The sequence below is a fragment of the Anopheles moucheti genome, chromosome 3, assembly GCF_943734755.1.
Source record: "Anopheles moucheti chromosome 3, idAnoMoucSN_F20_07, whole genome shotgun sequence".
NCBI classification, from domain to species: domain Eukaryota; kingdom Metazoa; phylum Arthropoda; class Insecta; order Diptera; family Culicidae; genus Anopheles; species Anopheles moucheti.
Genome location: NC_069141.1, coordinates 24,732,161 through 24,745,022, shown reverse-complemented (window position 1 = coordinate 24,745,022; position 12,862 = coordinate 24,732,161). Strand labels below are relative to the sequence as shown.

Sequence of the window (12,862 nt, the reverse complement as noted above, 5' to 3'; positions counted from 1 at the left end):
AGATACGGCAAGGGACGAAATTGTTTGCTTCGTAAAAATTGCCCGGATGTAAAGAAACGAGTTTGATGCGCCTGTGCATCCGCATTCGATTGGACCGAGATTCACTTCGATCCGATCGTTTTACGCCACAGCGAATCGTCTCAACCCACCCCCCTGTTGGACGCATCTTCCAGCAGCAATACAACTTTTTCGTATTTCTTTCTGAGCAATCGAGCGAGCACTCGAGCGAGAAAGTGAAGCTGAATGGAGCTCCGGAGCGGGACGACCTCGCACGACTAGCGCAAGCTGAACGTGCCCCCGCACCCTGCCGAACGCCATCGTTATTACAAGAATTTCTCAAATGAGATTTCCCGTCCCACGTTCCACTATCCAGTCGTGCACTTTTTAGCGTCCATTCGGCATCGCAAAACACGAACAAAAAAGAAAGGTGAATGCACAGTAAAGTAAGCAGCTTTTCTCTTGATGCCATTTCCGTCCTGTTGTTCCAAGCGCGCTTCCACGAAGTGGTTGGCTGGAACGTTTTGGGTAGGAATTTTCCAAACAGAGCTCGACCCTCGGTTGTAAATTGATTGGAAGAAAAATATAAATAAATGTCAATTACAGCGTTCGGCACCCTAGAGCTGCGACGATGGAAAGCGATGGAATCATCGCGCAGAAGTTGATGCACTTTCGTATAATGATTGCTGTCTTACACGCTGCCGCTGGGTGCTAATGTTGTTAGCGTGTTACTGTTTGTTTGCTTTAGCTTTACGTTCGGAACTCAACGATTGATTCAATTTCATTTGTGTAATTATATTTATTTTATAGAATCATCGGCAGACAGGGGTTATTCTTGTGTGCAGCAACTAGTGCTACTGTATGACAGTTACGAGAGGATTAAAACAACACAGAACAAGAACAATGTTCATGTCGTTAACAAAGGAAAAAGAATTTAATATCCTGAAAATTCCCATTATTTTTTAACAGAAACTGAATATTCATGGAACATGTTTGTCTTACCCATTATAAAATCCTTAAGGGACTTAACTTTGTTCCAAATGTTGCTGCTTTAAAACGATAGGCACTACTTGCCTTTTAATTTCTAGGCAAAAATCTATCTACCATTTTTGAGAGCTTTTAAAAATAACTCTTTTTATTTCTTTGAAAAAATAGTGTAATCGTCCATGTTCAACTTAAAGTGTTTAGCATACATTAAACGAAAAAGGAATTCACTCGGAACTGATTCTAATCATTCCTTTAATATAGTCATGCGCCCTATTTCTTCAACTCAATCACAATGTGAGTGGAAATAACAATGGTTCTACTACATAAGTTTTAAAATACTGCTGATTTAGTGCTGATTAACCGCTGAATTTTAGCTGCGTGCAGATCTATTTTCAAGTGTAATTTTCCATCTGCAGTTTTGTCCTACTTTGTTAATATCAAATTATATTTCGTATACCTCATTCACCTGCGTGTTTACATGTTAGGTTGTTGATTATTAAATGCCCAATATCAAGTTGAGGTATACTTAAAACTATCTCTTATATATTGTTCTTATCTTAGTAAAAAAATATCGACAAGTGTACATGATGTTCAGATGAACATTTAATTAATCAAGTAATGACCATCAAATGAAATCTTATCCCTAAAATCTCCAATTATCTTCAGATTGAGATACCCTCCTATTACTAATCCATTTAAATCTGTTTACTTCAAACTAGCAATTGTAGCGATAAAGACTTTAATCCACACTTGAAAGCCTCTTTCAACAATTATCCGCAAGAACGATGGGTTGGAAGAACCGTACGAAAGATTTTCCACTACTATTCTCCCGTACAGAAGGAGTAGTTTTTCATCCAATTGATAAGTTACGCTGTTCTTCTCCAACTGCTAAGTCTATAAGTGAGCATGGAACTATCTTTACGCTGGTTGTTTCATACACTTTTTACAGTTTCATTTCGTTTTTTCCCTCCAAAAAATGGAAAAGCAGCTTGAGCACAAAAACACTTCAAACATGTCCGACGAACAAACGGTTGCGGTCGTAGCAAATGCTAACGAGACTCGAAACCAACGTTCCCGAACTGCTTCATCTCGGCTCCCTTTAAACGCCTACGAAGGAAACTGGCTGCTCCAAGAACAAAAAAAAAACCAACAGCGGCGAACAATTGCAATAAATGCAATCAGAGAAAGAGATGTTTTGCTGTTTATCGAACACATAAACCTCGAGCAGATCGGTGATGCGATGTCTGTCCGGGTTCGGCGCAGGGGTCTACACAGGGCAGGACGATGAATATTGTTGGCCACCATTCCTCCCACCGCTCCCAAACCCATTTTCTTTTTTACCCACCGAAAGCGTTGGTGCTTTGTGGTTTAAGTAGAGGATGGAACAAACTTCAACCGACGGCCGAGCTGGACATAGGAATGGCATCGTTTTTCTCCGGGCTAAAGCTGCAGCCTTTCCAGGGAAACAATCGTCTGTTCCAGCACAGCTTTCCACCGAACGATGTCGGGCGGTCGGGGGATCGCATTGGTCGCTGCCGAAGGCCGAAAAACGAAACAGCCAGCCGGTGTGTGGTTTCGGTGTAGAAATGAAATGAAATTCCTTTCGCCGGAGCATCATGGTGGTGGTGGTCAGTCGCAGCGGTTCGAGTGGCAGTTGGTGGAAAATATATTTATATGTTAACATTCACAGTCACATCACGTACTGTGTTCGTTGTTTTCTTTCGTGTTGCCTCGCCGGGACGGAAGGTGCTCAACCTGCGTCCATTCGTTTCGCATCTCTCGGTAGAGATGCATTCCCAGTCCCCCGGGCGTTTCTTATCGAAACCGATGGACCACGCTAGATAATAAGATGATGCTCGGATTTTCTCTTCCTAACGTAACGTAACGGGTGTTTTTCTGCATCGATCTAAGTGCTAAGCTGTTAAGCGGTGTTGCGAAAGAGGTGGAAACCTTCCCACCGCAAAACCCTGGACCTGGAGCTGAAGTGGAGGATCGTTATCCTTTTTTTACGGTTAATTTGATTTCGTTTGCCCATAAACGCTCGGGGCAACAATGGGATCCCTCCGTTTGTTTGTAACCTCGGACCAGAAAGTCGATAAATAGATTAAAAATAAACATAATACATTGCTTAGTAGCAAACATCTGCTATTGATAGAACTATGTTTAATATCCTCGAACGTTTTACCATTACCATTCATCAAAGGAATGATGTTCCAATTTAATGATCCACACGCATGAGAATCGTGTTTGCGTCGCCAAAATACACCAGAATCGGCCCAATTGTGGAAACCTTTCACCGGCGGTCCTCCATTGACATGTTGCCAAAGCCCAGCTAAACATTTCTCACGAAACCGCACGCTCATAATACCTCGGAGAAATGTTCTTAGTAATGGCGCCGAATCACAGTCACTAAATTGCCAACCGTCCCAATTGTGCATTCCCCGTGCGTTCGGAGCACCGTGTGCCTCGGCCCAATGTTATCCGTTTTAATTTGTAAGTCCCATATTTCAAAGCGCTACGTGAGCTAAATTGTGAACCCAGTTTACCAATAAACCCCATTCTCCCCTCAAAAGGCAACCACAATTCACCTGAGCGTAAGTGGGAAATCCAAGATGATTTCCAAGCGGAGTTTGCGGGGTGTGCCTTATTGTGTTTGTCGAGTTGTTTTGTTGCCGTGTGATTGTTTTTCCCCATTTTTGGGGCCCGATGGGGGTAAACCCATCGATGGGGAAGATTTTTCGCACCTTAACACGTAGCCAGCGGAAAGCGGAAGATCAAAAGTTCGAATTCAATTGCAAGACAAACTTAATTTTCCCTCCCAACCTGCTTCGCAACTGCTTTTCCTTACTGCCAAACACAGCCAAACGATCCGCACGAAGCCGCTGAGCTGATTGTTGATGCTACAAACATTTCTAAATATTTTCGCAAGCACCGTTTTCGTTTGCCCTTTTTCCCTTGCCTTGTTGGCTGCTTAACGGAGCAGTAAGTTTTCTCACTAAATTGTTGGCCCGAAAAGTGCGAAAGAAAAAAAATAGAACGAACACACAACTTCCGAAGGAGAAAACATACGGAAAAACAAACGAAACCCATGGCGAAATCGTGTTTGCCAAAAATTCGAAAGATCACGTTCAACGCGAGCGAATGAGGGAGATGAGGTGCACGGGGACGGGATTTTATTCCGTGGAAAAGGCATTTTAATAATAAAACATAGATTTAATGATGAGTGAAAGTGTTTTCGTCGTCTGCCCCTGCCCGACTTTCTGTCCGCGCTTCATTCGGTTGACTGTTGCTTTTACGGGTACGACATTAGCGGTGTCACTGTTGCTGGTGCTACTGATGGAATTCATTGACATTCATTTATCTTTTGGGCAACAAACCAACGCCGCAACCGATGGAGCTGCCAGCGAAAGGTATAAACTTTTCCGTCGTCGTTGTTCGCTAAGGTTGTCAAAAGACGAAGGATGAGCCCAGAGTAAGAGCAACAACACACTCACAAAAAATGGACCATTGTGAAAACGTCTGTTCAAAATGACTTGAAGGTGCTCTCACTTACGAAAATGTCCTCAAGAAAAAGGGAGACGATTTAACGTCGTTTACCAAAAGAGAAAAAAAACACCCCCTTAGTAGAGAAAAAATCTCGAAATGAATGAGATGAATGTTTAACCTCTTTGTTTTGCTATCCTGCTACCACTTGGTGTGCTGGGAGCACACACAGCTTTCCGCACCAGAAGCACACCGGACGACCACTTTTGCGCTGAGGTTGAAATAGTCGGCGTTTTGATTTATCGTTTTTCCAGCGCGGCTGGGTGCGGTCGTGTCCTTTGTACATGGTTTGTGATTGTGCGGAGTAGCAAAACAGCAAGAAAACGTCAACCATCCGTTGCCGAGATGACATTGTCCACAGCCAGCAACACGGACGGAAGGGGGGGGAGGGGTAGTCTAAAGGGTCATACTAGATGGACGATGGATCCATGTAAACAACATTAAGTTCTCCCCGAGGGCCACAAAACATCCGGCACCATCGCCCGCTCCGGTTAAACAAAAACCCGCCCTCTGACGAGGGAAAATCAACGCACAGTGACAGCATCAAATCCCGTACGCTTGACCCCGGTCGGTCTGATGGCCGTGACCTGGGACGCAGCTGAAAAATGGAAACTCTCAGACCGAGCGCCGACACGGAAGCTAAACGAGAGGGGCTAGTTAGAGGCCCGAAGGTCATACAAAAGGACACCGATGCGACACGCTGATGTTTGGGACGTGATTTTCGTCCGATGCAGGGACTGAAAGAGATCGCACCTGGAGGCAAACAAATTGCACTTTGACAGGAAGTCAACTCTTTCTGAGCTTGGGATGGCTATTCGATGGTTGGTTGGTTGTGATAGAAAACACGTGCTGGCGTCTTGTAGAGCTAAGTGGAAAAACGTGGTGGCATAGCAGATATTTTTGTTAAATTTTAATACAAAAACTGCTACATTTCTGGCAGTTAAAAGATGACGAGATTTTTATCCTGGAAAAATATTATGTTTGTTCGTGATCGCATCCTGCTAGAGACTACTGGAGGAGAAAAACTTCTTAACTGTTTAAAGTCACTAGGTTAGGTACCAGGTTCACTAGGTTAGGTACCAGACAATATATCACTAAAGGTTCTAGCATTCTGAGGATAGTAAGCTTGCCATATTAATTGTTCTTCGTAGAAGTGGAGGTAGACGACTAGAATACAAAGTCTTTAAGGCTTGATGGTTCTTAATCACTACTCAATCATCACTAATCTTTCAGAGCTGATGATCGGTAATTTTTGAAAGGCATGTACCATAGGGGTCTTTAAAATATCTCAGTGTGGGGCTCATGAAACTTGAATTGAACGCAAGTTTTTAGCCATTACGAACAAATACGAAGTCTTTCAGTATTTCAATTTATAAAGAAAATCTCAGAGTGTCCTTGTTACAGATGTTTGTTCAGTGTTTTTTGTTATCATTCTGGTTATTTGTCCTACTGTTATTGTCGAGGTTACATCTAGGGATGAGGGATGAAAGGGAGACAGACGATGCCATGACGCAGTCTGATACGCTCCTATAGACAGATATACTATGCATCTACCGGAGAAATCAGCCCTCAAGGACGACAACAAAGACGAGACCACCAATCAGATATAAAGCCAGCACGTCTTGACTCCGATTATCCTTCACCAAAGACTGTAAAAGCGTGAGGGAATGCGTGCTATCGTATGTCATTAGGACGTCGGAGATGCCGATCCAATCCTCATATAAAGTCCGGATTTAAAACAGGAAGAAGTCTACTAGTTCCCGCAAGGATAGAACGATCTATACCAAGGCCTCCCGGGATAAGGTGCATCCTAATGGTGGGAGAAGGAAATGTCTCCCCACCTCATAGAAATAGATTAAGTTGTTGAATTATTAGAGATTAAGTATAGTCCGTGAGATAAACGGCCTGGTCATTCTACCGATAAATAAAGAGACTCTCCAAGTCTTGATGCATTGCGATAGATATCCTAATCCTTTGGTGCTGATGATCAGTAATCTTTCAATCATGAGAGCCTTAAGGACCTTTTGAGTATTTTAAAACAAGTAACTGGTGCAATCTTCAACAGTGTGCTACTGATGTGTTGACAAACAGAATTGCTATAAGGATATCGCAAGCTTTCCATACATGAAATATTTAAACGTCAGCCTTTGTTATGACCAATAATACTCCAGATGCTTATCAAAATATATTGCACAAACCTCAGATTCCTATGAAAGAATCGATAAAAGAAAATTTGTATTTTATCTTTGAAAATTGTTGATCATTGCAACCAAATAAAACCGTTGGCATTTCAGTGTGACATTCAGAACATTTGTGAAAAGTGCTTATGCGTTTCGTGGAAACGTAAAATGGAAAATGCTACCATTCGATTTCAGTCCAGCAGAAAAACTATGTTCATTTGACCGGACAAATTTCGGCCACATTTCATTCGGTTCTTTTGACATTTAAAATGTTGGCCGGCAAACTTTCGTAATCAATATCGATGAATGCAACTTTTTTCTTCCTCGTGTGAAAGTATTTATAACTCTTATCGAGCCGGTCACTTTCTACTCACGCACTGATGCCTAAATTATCGGCTTCATTCGAATTATTTTCCTTTTTTCCCCCTATTTCACTGTCAGCCAACTTTCCTCCGGTAGACCGTCATCAACGCCAACCGCCGCCGAAATGACACGCTTAACTTTTGGCCGAGAGAATTTCCCGCCTAAACGTCTACTGGATTGAGTTTTTCGCCGTGCGCTTTTTTTTTCCTTTCCACCATATGCTCATCCAATCAGAGGCTCATGCGTGTAGATAGGCAAAGTACCTATCCCCTGTCAGCGGCAGGATGATCATTTGATTTTATTTATTTATTTATGACCCAGACACTTGCACAACCGCCCGGTGCCGGTTAATGTTGGCGTGAATGGGGTTTCCACACAATCGCGTGCGCTTTCGTATCGGTTTTGTTTCCGAACGAGGTGTGAAAAAAGGCTTCCCCTTTTACTGCGCTGCTCCCATCCTCAAACCGCGCACTGGGATTGCTGTCGATGGATATCACCCAGAATGGCAACTAAATCCCCTTAATCTGCGTGTTGTTATGATATTATTCCGACGAACGAGGGTGCTAGATTTGGCCGGATTTGGAATCGCTTTGGCTGGAACTTGCATACATAAAACACACGAGCACACACGTACGAAACGGCATAACAACAAGGATCGCAGTGGAGAAGTTAAAATGGGTATGAACTTTAAGGGATATGTTTTGAAAACTTTCCATCCCCGAAACCATCCGGATGGGTTTCGCTTCGAACCGTGAACCATTCCCATGTGCGTCTGGGTGATCGGAATCCTAGGGCATGCTTTTAACATCAACACGCCACACCGGATCGCAAGCTGAGGGATATAAACGAATTGATTTTAAATCAATAATAAAATTATGCTTTATTGATATTAAATCCAACCCACATCATCATCAACATCGTCATCACGGGCTATTTCGGGCGACAGGTTTACGATGCCAGATAGTTCCCTTTCGTGCATGGAACATCCATCCGAAGCGCTCGAGCATCACATATGAAGAAGCATCGTTACATTTTCGAACCTTGCTGTATCTTTTTTTTTACAGCAGATGCGAACGGATAGCACCGGAAGGGTGCTGCATGTGGTAGGAACAGCAACCGCTCGAGTTTTGATCCCGCAACTGAACGTGTGACTGGTGGCTCTACTAACCCCGAAGTCAATCGCTTTGGCTTCCTGCTCCCGCTCCCCCATGCAGAGCGAGTGGCTTTTGGCTGCAAATAGGTCGGATTGCCACATACGAACGAAAACGACAGCGACGGATGATGATGGCGATGATGTGATAGAAAATATATCAATTTTTATACCGCTTTCTCCCACAAATCTTGCCATCGATCATCGCATGGATTGTGCCGCACCAAAGACACATGCTTCCGCCCGAGCAGGGATCGGTGGTTTTGCAGTGCTTCGTCGAAGATTTTGACATTATCGCCACCGTCGAAGAAAACCTCGTAATCGGCAAGCATCAGATGACGATGTTTGCTGTCAGCGCCCGTACGCTGCTAGCGAAAGTGGATCAACGTCACCGGACCGGAGTCGCAGCGTGAGTGAGTTAGTGTCTGTCGCTTCAGCCAACTGACAGGGTGAAACTGGCAAACCTTCAGCAAGCAAAATGAACATGTACAGCGGGAAGAGATGTGTGAACGTCCAACTACATCCAGCCTCCCAGCTCCCGTTGCTTGGGTTGGGAAATTTCTAAACGTCAATTGCCTTTCCTCCCGCTTTCTATCACCCAAGGAGCAGCATTTCCATCAACGTCTCCGTACAATGTTCATCCATTTTGCTAGCTCCCAAAAATCACTAAACGTAGACGCCTTGTACGTGAAATTATCCAACCATTCCGTTCCGCCCGTTTTTTTTTTTTTTTTTTTTTTTTGTTTGACTGCAGCCGACAGAATGCCGACGCAAATCTTGCATTTCGGGCACGTACCGCACAACTTTTATGAACCGATCGAACCAGCTTAAATTTCACGAATCGTGAACAGAGCGAAATGTGCTTTCTGGCGCTGGGCTAGAAAATAAAGAACCCACCCACGGTTTCCTTGTCCCCCGGTGGAAGAATGTTGCAGACGGCAACCCGCTGCGCTAATCCAAATCATCGACATGTCAGTTTGGGTACGATTTCAACGCAGCTATCGGCGAGACGAAAGCAGTTTTTGGCAATGACAGCACCAGAAAGATGAAAATCTCTCAGTTGCGAACTGTGTTCCGATTGGTGGGGGGTACACCGTCGACGGGAATTCATTAATACATCTACGAAGGACTGGGCGTCTCCATTAAGATAAGAGCACAGATCGAACGATCCTTTCATAGGGCAAATGTCCTAAAAGCATCACCACAGCAATGGACTTTATTATGATAAACGTTCTTCGAAATTAAACAGTTGTTTTGCAAAAGAAAATAGAATGATGAGGGCCCAACCCATCTCGACATTGTCTTATTTTAGATCTTGGTTGATGGAACACATACAGATGTGTCTTAAAATTCTTTAAGATGAATTGGTTTCGGCTATATGGTTTAAATAAGTTATGTTTACCTTGGGAAGATTAAAGCATTAAACAAATTAAAAAAAAACATCAGAAACAGCATCCGAAAAACAAAATTCGAATGACAGCTTCCTGGCCATTATCAAGCTGAAATCAATTAAATAGAATCGGGGTAAATCAAAACACAAAACGATAACAAACAGAATTTCTTTGTTTATTCAAAATTGTGTTAACTATTTCTCATTGACATGATATAAATGTTATACAAAAATTATGTTCATGTTTGCTTATATATTTCGTGTTTGATAAACATTTTCAAACATTCAAATATTGATTATTTTTAAGCCATTTCGAATATTCAAAAAGGTGTCATATAAATTATTTGACATTTCGCTTTTTTCATACCAAATGCGTCAACTAACGCCCATAAAAAGGCCTTCAATGATGTTGTTCTACATAAAATAAAAACTGAAACATACATCACACAGCACACCGATGCAACGCATTGCTATGAACATCCCTCCAGGCCAATGTGCTCGGTAAAGTAATCCTACAAAGCGCGTGGTTTAAAATCGGATTTCACACCTGAATGCACCAAACCATCAGCATTTGATAGGAAATAGGCGTGTGGAGCTATAAAAACTATAAATACCAGAAAGCATCCCCGACGGCTTTGTTTACCTGACAACGCCCCCTCCCCGATGGAAGCAGCTCACAAAACCACGTGTCATGCATTCCAGGCGTTCCGTTGGTCTGTTTGCGCAATGGTGGTTCCACGCATTTCGCTCCTTAACTCTCATCCTACCCTGTTTGCCTTCCCGCACGTACGTAGATGTACGACATGTTGCACTGAGCATCCCTGTTTTGATAATGATGGTGGCAGTGCCAATGCAAACAAACCCATCATCAGTGCCCGCTTCTTCTAATCTGCCACCCTTACCCAGCCCAGAACCGCAGAAGCCACAGAAAGCGGGGGTTATTTTCTGGGTCCACCCATACCAGGAAGCGCACAACCATGATGGCGTACACGCGCTAATTGTGGTGTGATGAAATGCGTGGCAAAACGAGAACAAACGGCGGGTTCGCACCAAAGAAACAACAACGCAAATAAGCTTCTGGCAGCGAATGATGGGGCGAACAAAAATGTTCCCCCCCAATGGGAGAGAACTCCACCGCAAAACAAAGCGGAACCCTGTGCTTTATATTTTTTATTTTTCGGGTGTCTAAAATATCCGCTTATCACTAAACAGGCTGACCCGAGGTCTACCGATGACCACGTTGGAACACCGAAACCATCGAACCGTTTTGTCATGGATTTGATGGTGTGTTTGTGTGTGTTTGACTGTCTGTTTTTGTCCTACACACACTGGATATCATCTTGCTGTCCTGTCCTGTTGAGGTTAAAATGCGCGAGCGCAACCTTTCACGCGTGCTGTTCACACGCACACCTGTATGGGATCGGAGCTGTTTTTTTTGTCTTTATTGTTAAAAAAATGGTACCAAATAAAACCAACCAACATTACACGATGGCGAGACTCACCTTGTATCCTTTCAGATTATCCACCACACAGGCCAGCAATGCGTCACGTCCTATCGTGACCGTGATGTTTGGGATCGGTTCTGCAAACCGCGGAAAGTTGGCCTCTGGCGGGTTGTCGAACCGGTGCAGAAGGTTGTCCAAGGCAGCCCAACACCAAGCATGGAAGGAGAAAGAGTGAAAGCGTTGAAAATGGTGCCCGTAACGCATGATCAATTCTTCAAAATGGCGCTCAACAAAACAAAACATAAAAACAGAACCTCGAATGACGCAAATGAAAACCAAATACACTGGTACCGGTTTAGATGAAGGAAAACCCTCCATATTTGTTTAAAAAAAATAGATAATTACACACCATCAAATAAACCTGGCTTGAAACCGCCAGCAGTTTGGGAAAAAAGAAGTTTATTTAATTAGAAAACAACCAAAGCCTTGCTTTAAACTCGACGTGAAGGCTGCATTTCGATGCTTTGACCCGACGTAGGAGTCGCGCTCAATGGAGTTGAATTTGTCCCCACTTTGTACATCATCATTCAGTGCCTGGGTTTGGTAAGTGCTGGGCACGGGTCATTTGAATGGGAGGTAAAAACGGTCGTTGTCATTGCCGTTGGCGTAACGCAGCGGTACATACACGCTAAGCACAATAGCGACCGTTGGCACGCTTCGCTGCACGATGGGATTGTTTAGACCTTTTGCTCATGGCTCTTCGTTCCGGTAATTTTAGGGACGGGTGAGTTTAGACACACACAAAAAAAAGCCACCCTGCCCCGGAAGAAAACAAACAAAAACAGGAAACCATATGTGGGATGAATATTTGGACAGGTTGAAGAGCAAATAAGCGTCGTTTATTAAGGGAGCGGAAGCGCCTTGTTTGAATCGGTGTTGCAACATTTATGTAAGCTAATATGCGTATTCGCGCGTTTGCGTGTGTGTGTGTGTTGATGTAGATGGAAAGCTTCGGACAGCTTTTCTAATGCCGTTTTTTTACGCGGTGCATAAATTATGCGCACATGTCTGTGTGCGGGGGAAAGAGCGAAATGCGTCACAATTTATGCTGTCCATCCCGTGAGGACCAGTTTCGCCCAAGCACACGTTAACGGAGAAACAAAGAGTGACGAAGAATAAACGGATGCTGCTTCGGTGAGCGACCGACACGAAAGTGGGATTAATTTTCCATCCGTTTTTTTTTTTTTTTTGCTAACCCAACATCCGATGCGTGGTCGTCCGCACTTGGTTTGACCACGGGTACCGCGTGAACACACTCATAAACAGGCAGTGAACACAGCGGAGAAGGCAAACAAGCCGAGAAAAGCAAAAATCACACCACTCAAATACTGCGGACCGTTTTGTTGATGGGGAAGAGTAATTAAGCTTAATGAAGGGCAACCATCGGTGCCATTGTTAACGGTAAACGACAGCGTCCGTTTGATCTCTCCCCCATATGTCGCTTTTGTTACTTGGGCTTCCGTTGCCTGTCAACGGCGTCTGGAAGAGTTGTTGCTGCTGTAATGCCATTCGAAGCACTGTTTCACATACGTACCGGTATTGAAATCCGACGGGTTCTCGTGCATGTGAGATTGTTTGGCTGAAACGAGAGATAAGATGCACGGAAAAGGTGAATTAATAGTGTTGCTTGGTGGACAATTGCATTCGATGTACCGTTGCCCTAGGTTTTGCTTAATAAATTATTCAGCGTGTAACTGATACAGTGTAAACTCCATTTCATTACTGCAACTACTACAAGATATGTCAA

The 12,862-nt window shown here is 43.6% G+C and overlaps 1 protein-coding gene across 1 annotated transcript in view; it reads right to left on the bottom strand.

Annotated features, from left to right (window-relative positions):
- Nucleotides 1–12,862, bottom strand: part of LOC128303705 (lachesin) — an 80,495-nt gene that overhangs the window by 27,659 nt on the left and 39,974 nt on the right. The window contains exons 2-3 of the mRNA XM_053040753.1: nucleotides 12,650–12,694; nucleotides 11,113–11,216 (exon numbers count right to left, since the gene is read on the bottom strand). Of these exons, the coding sequence (XP_052896713.1) occupies nucleotides 11,113–11,216; nucleotides 12,650–12,694 (149 nt within the window). The remainder of the gene's footprint in view (nucleotides 1–11,112; nucleotides 11,217–12,649; nucleotides 12,695–12,862) is intronic.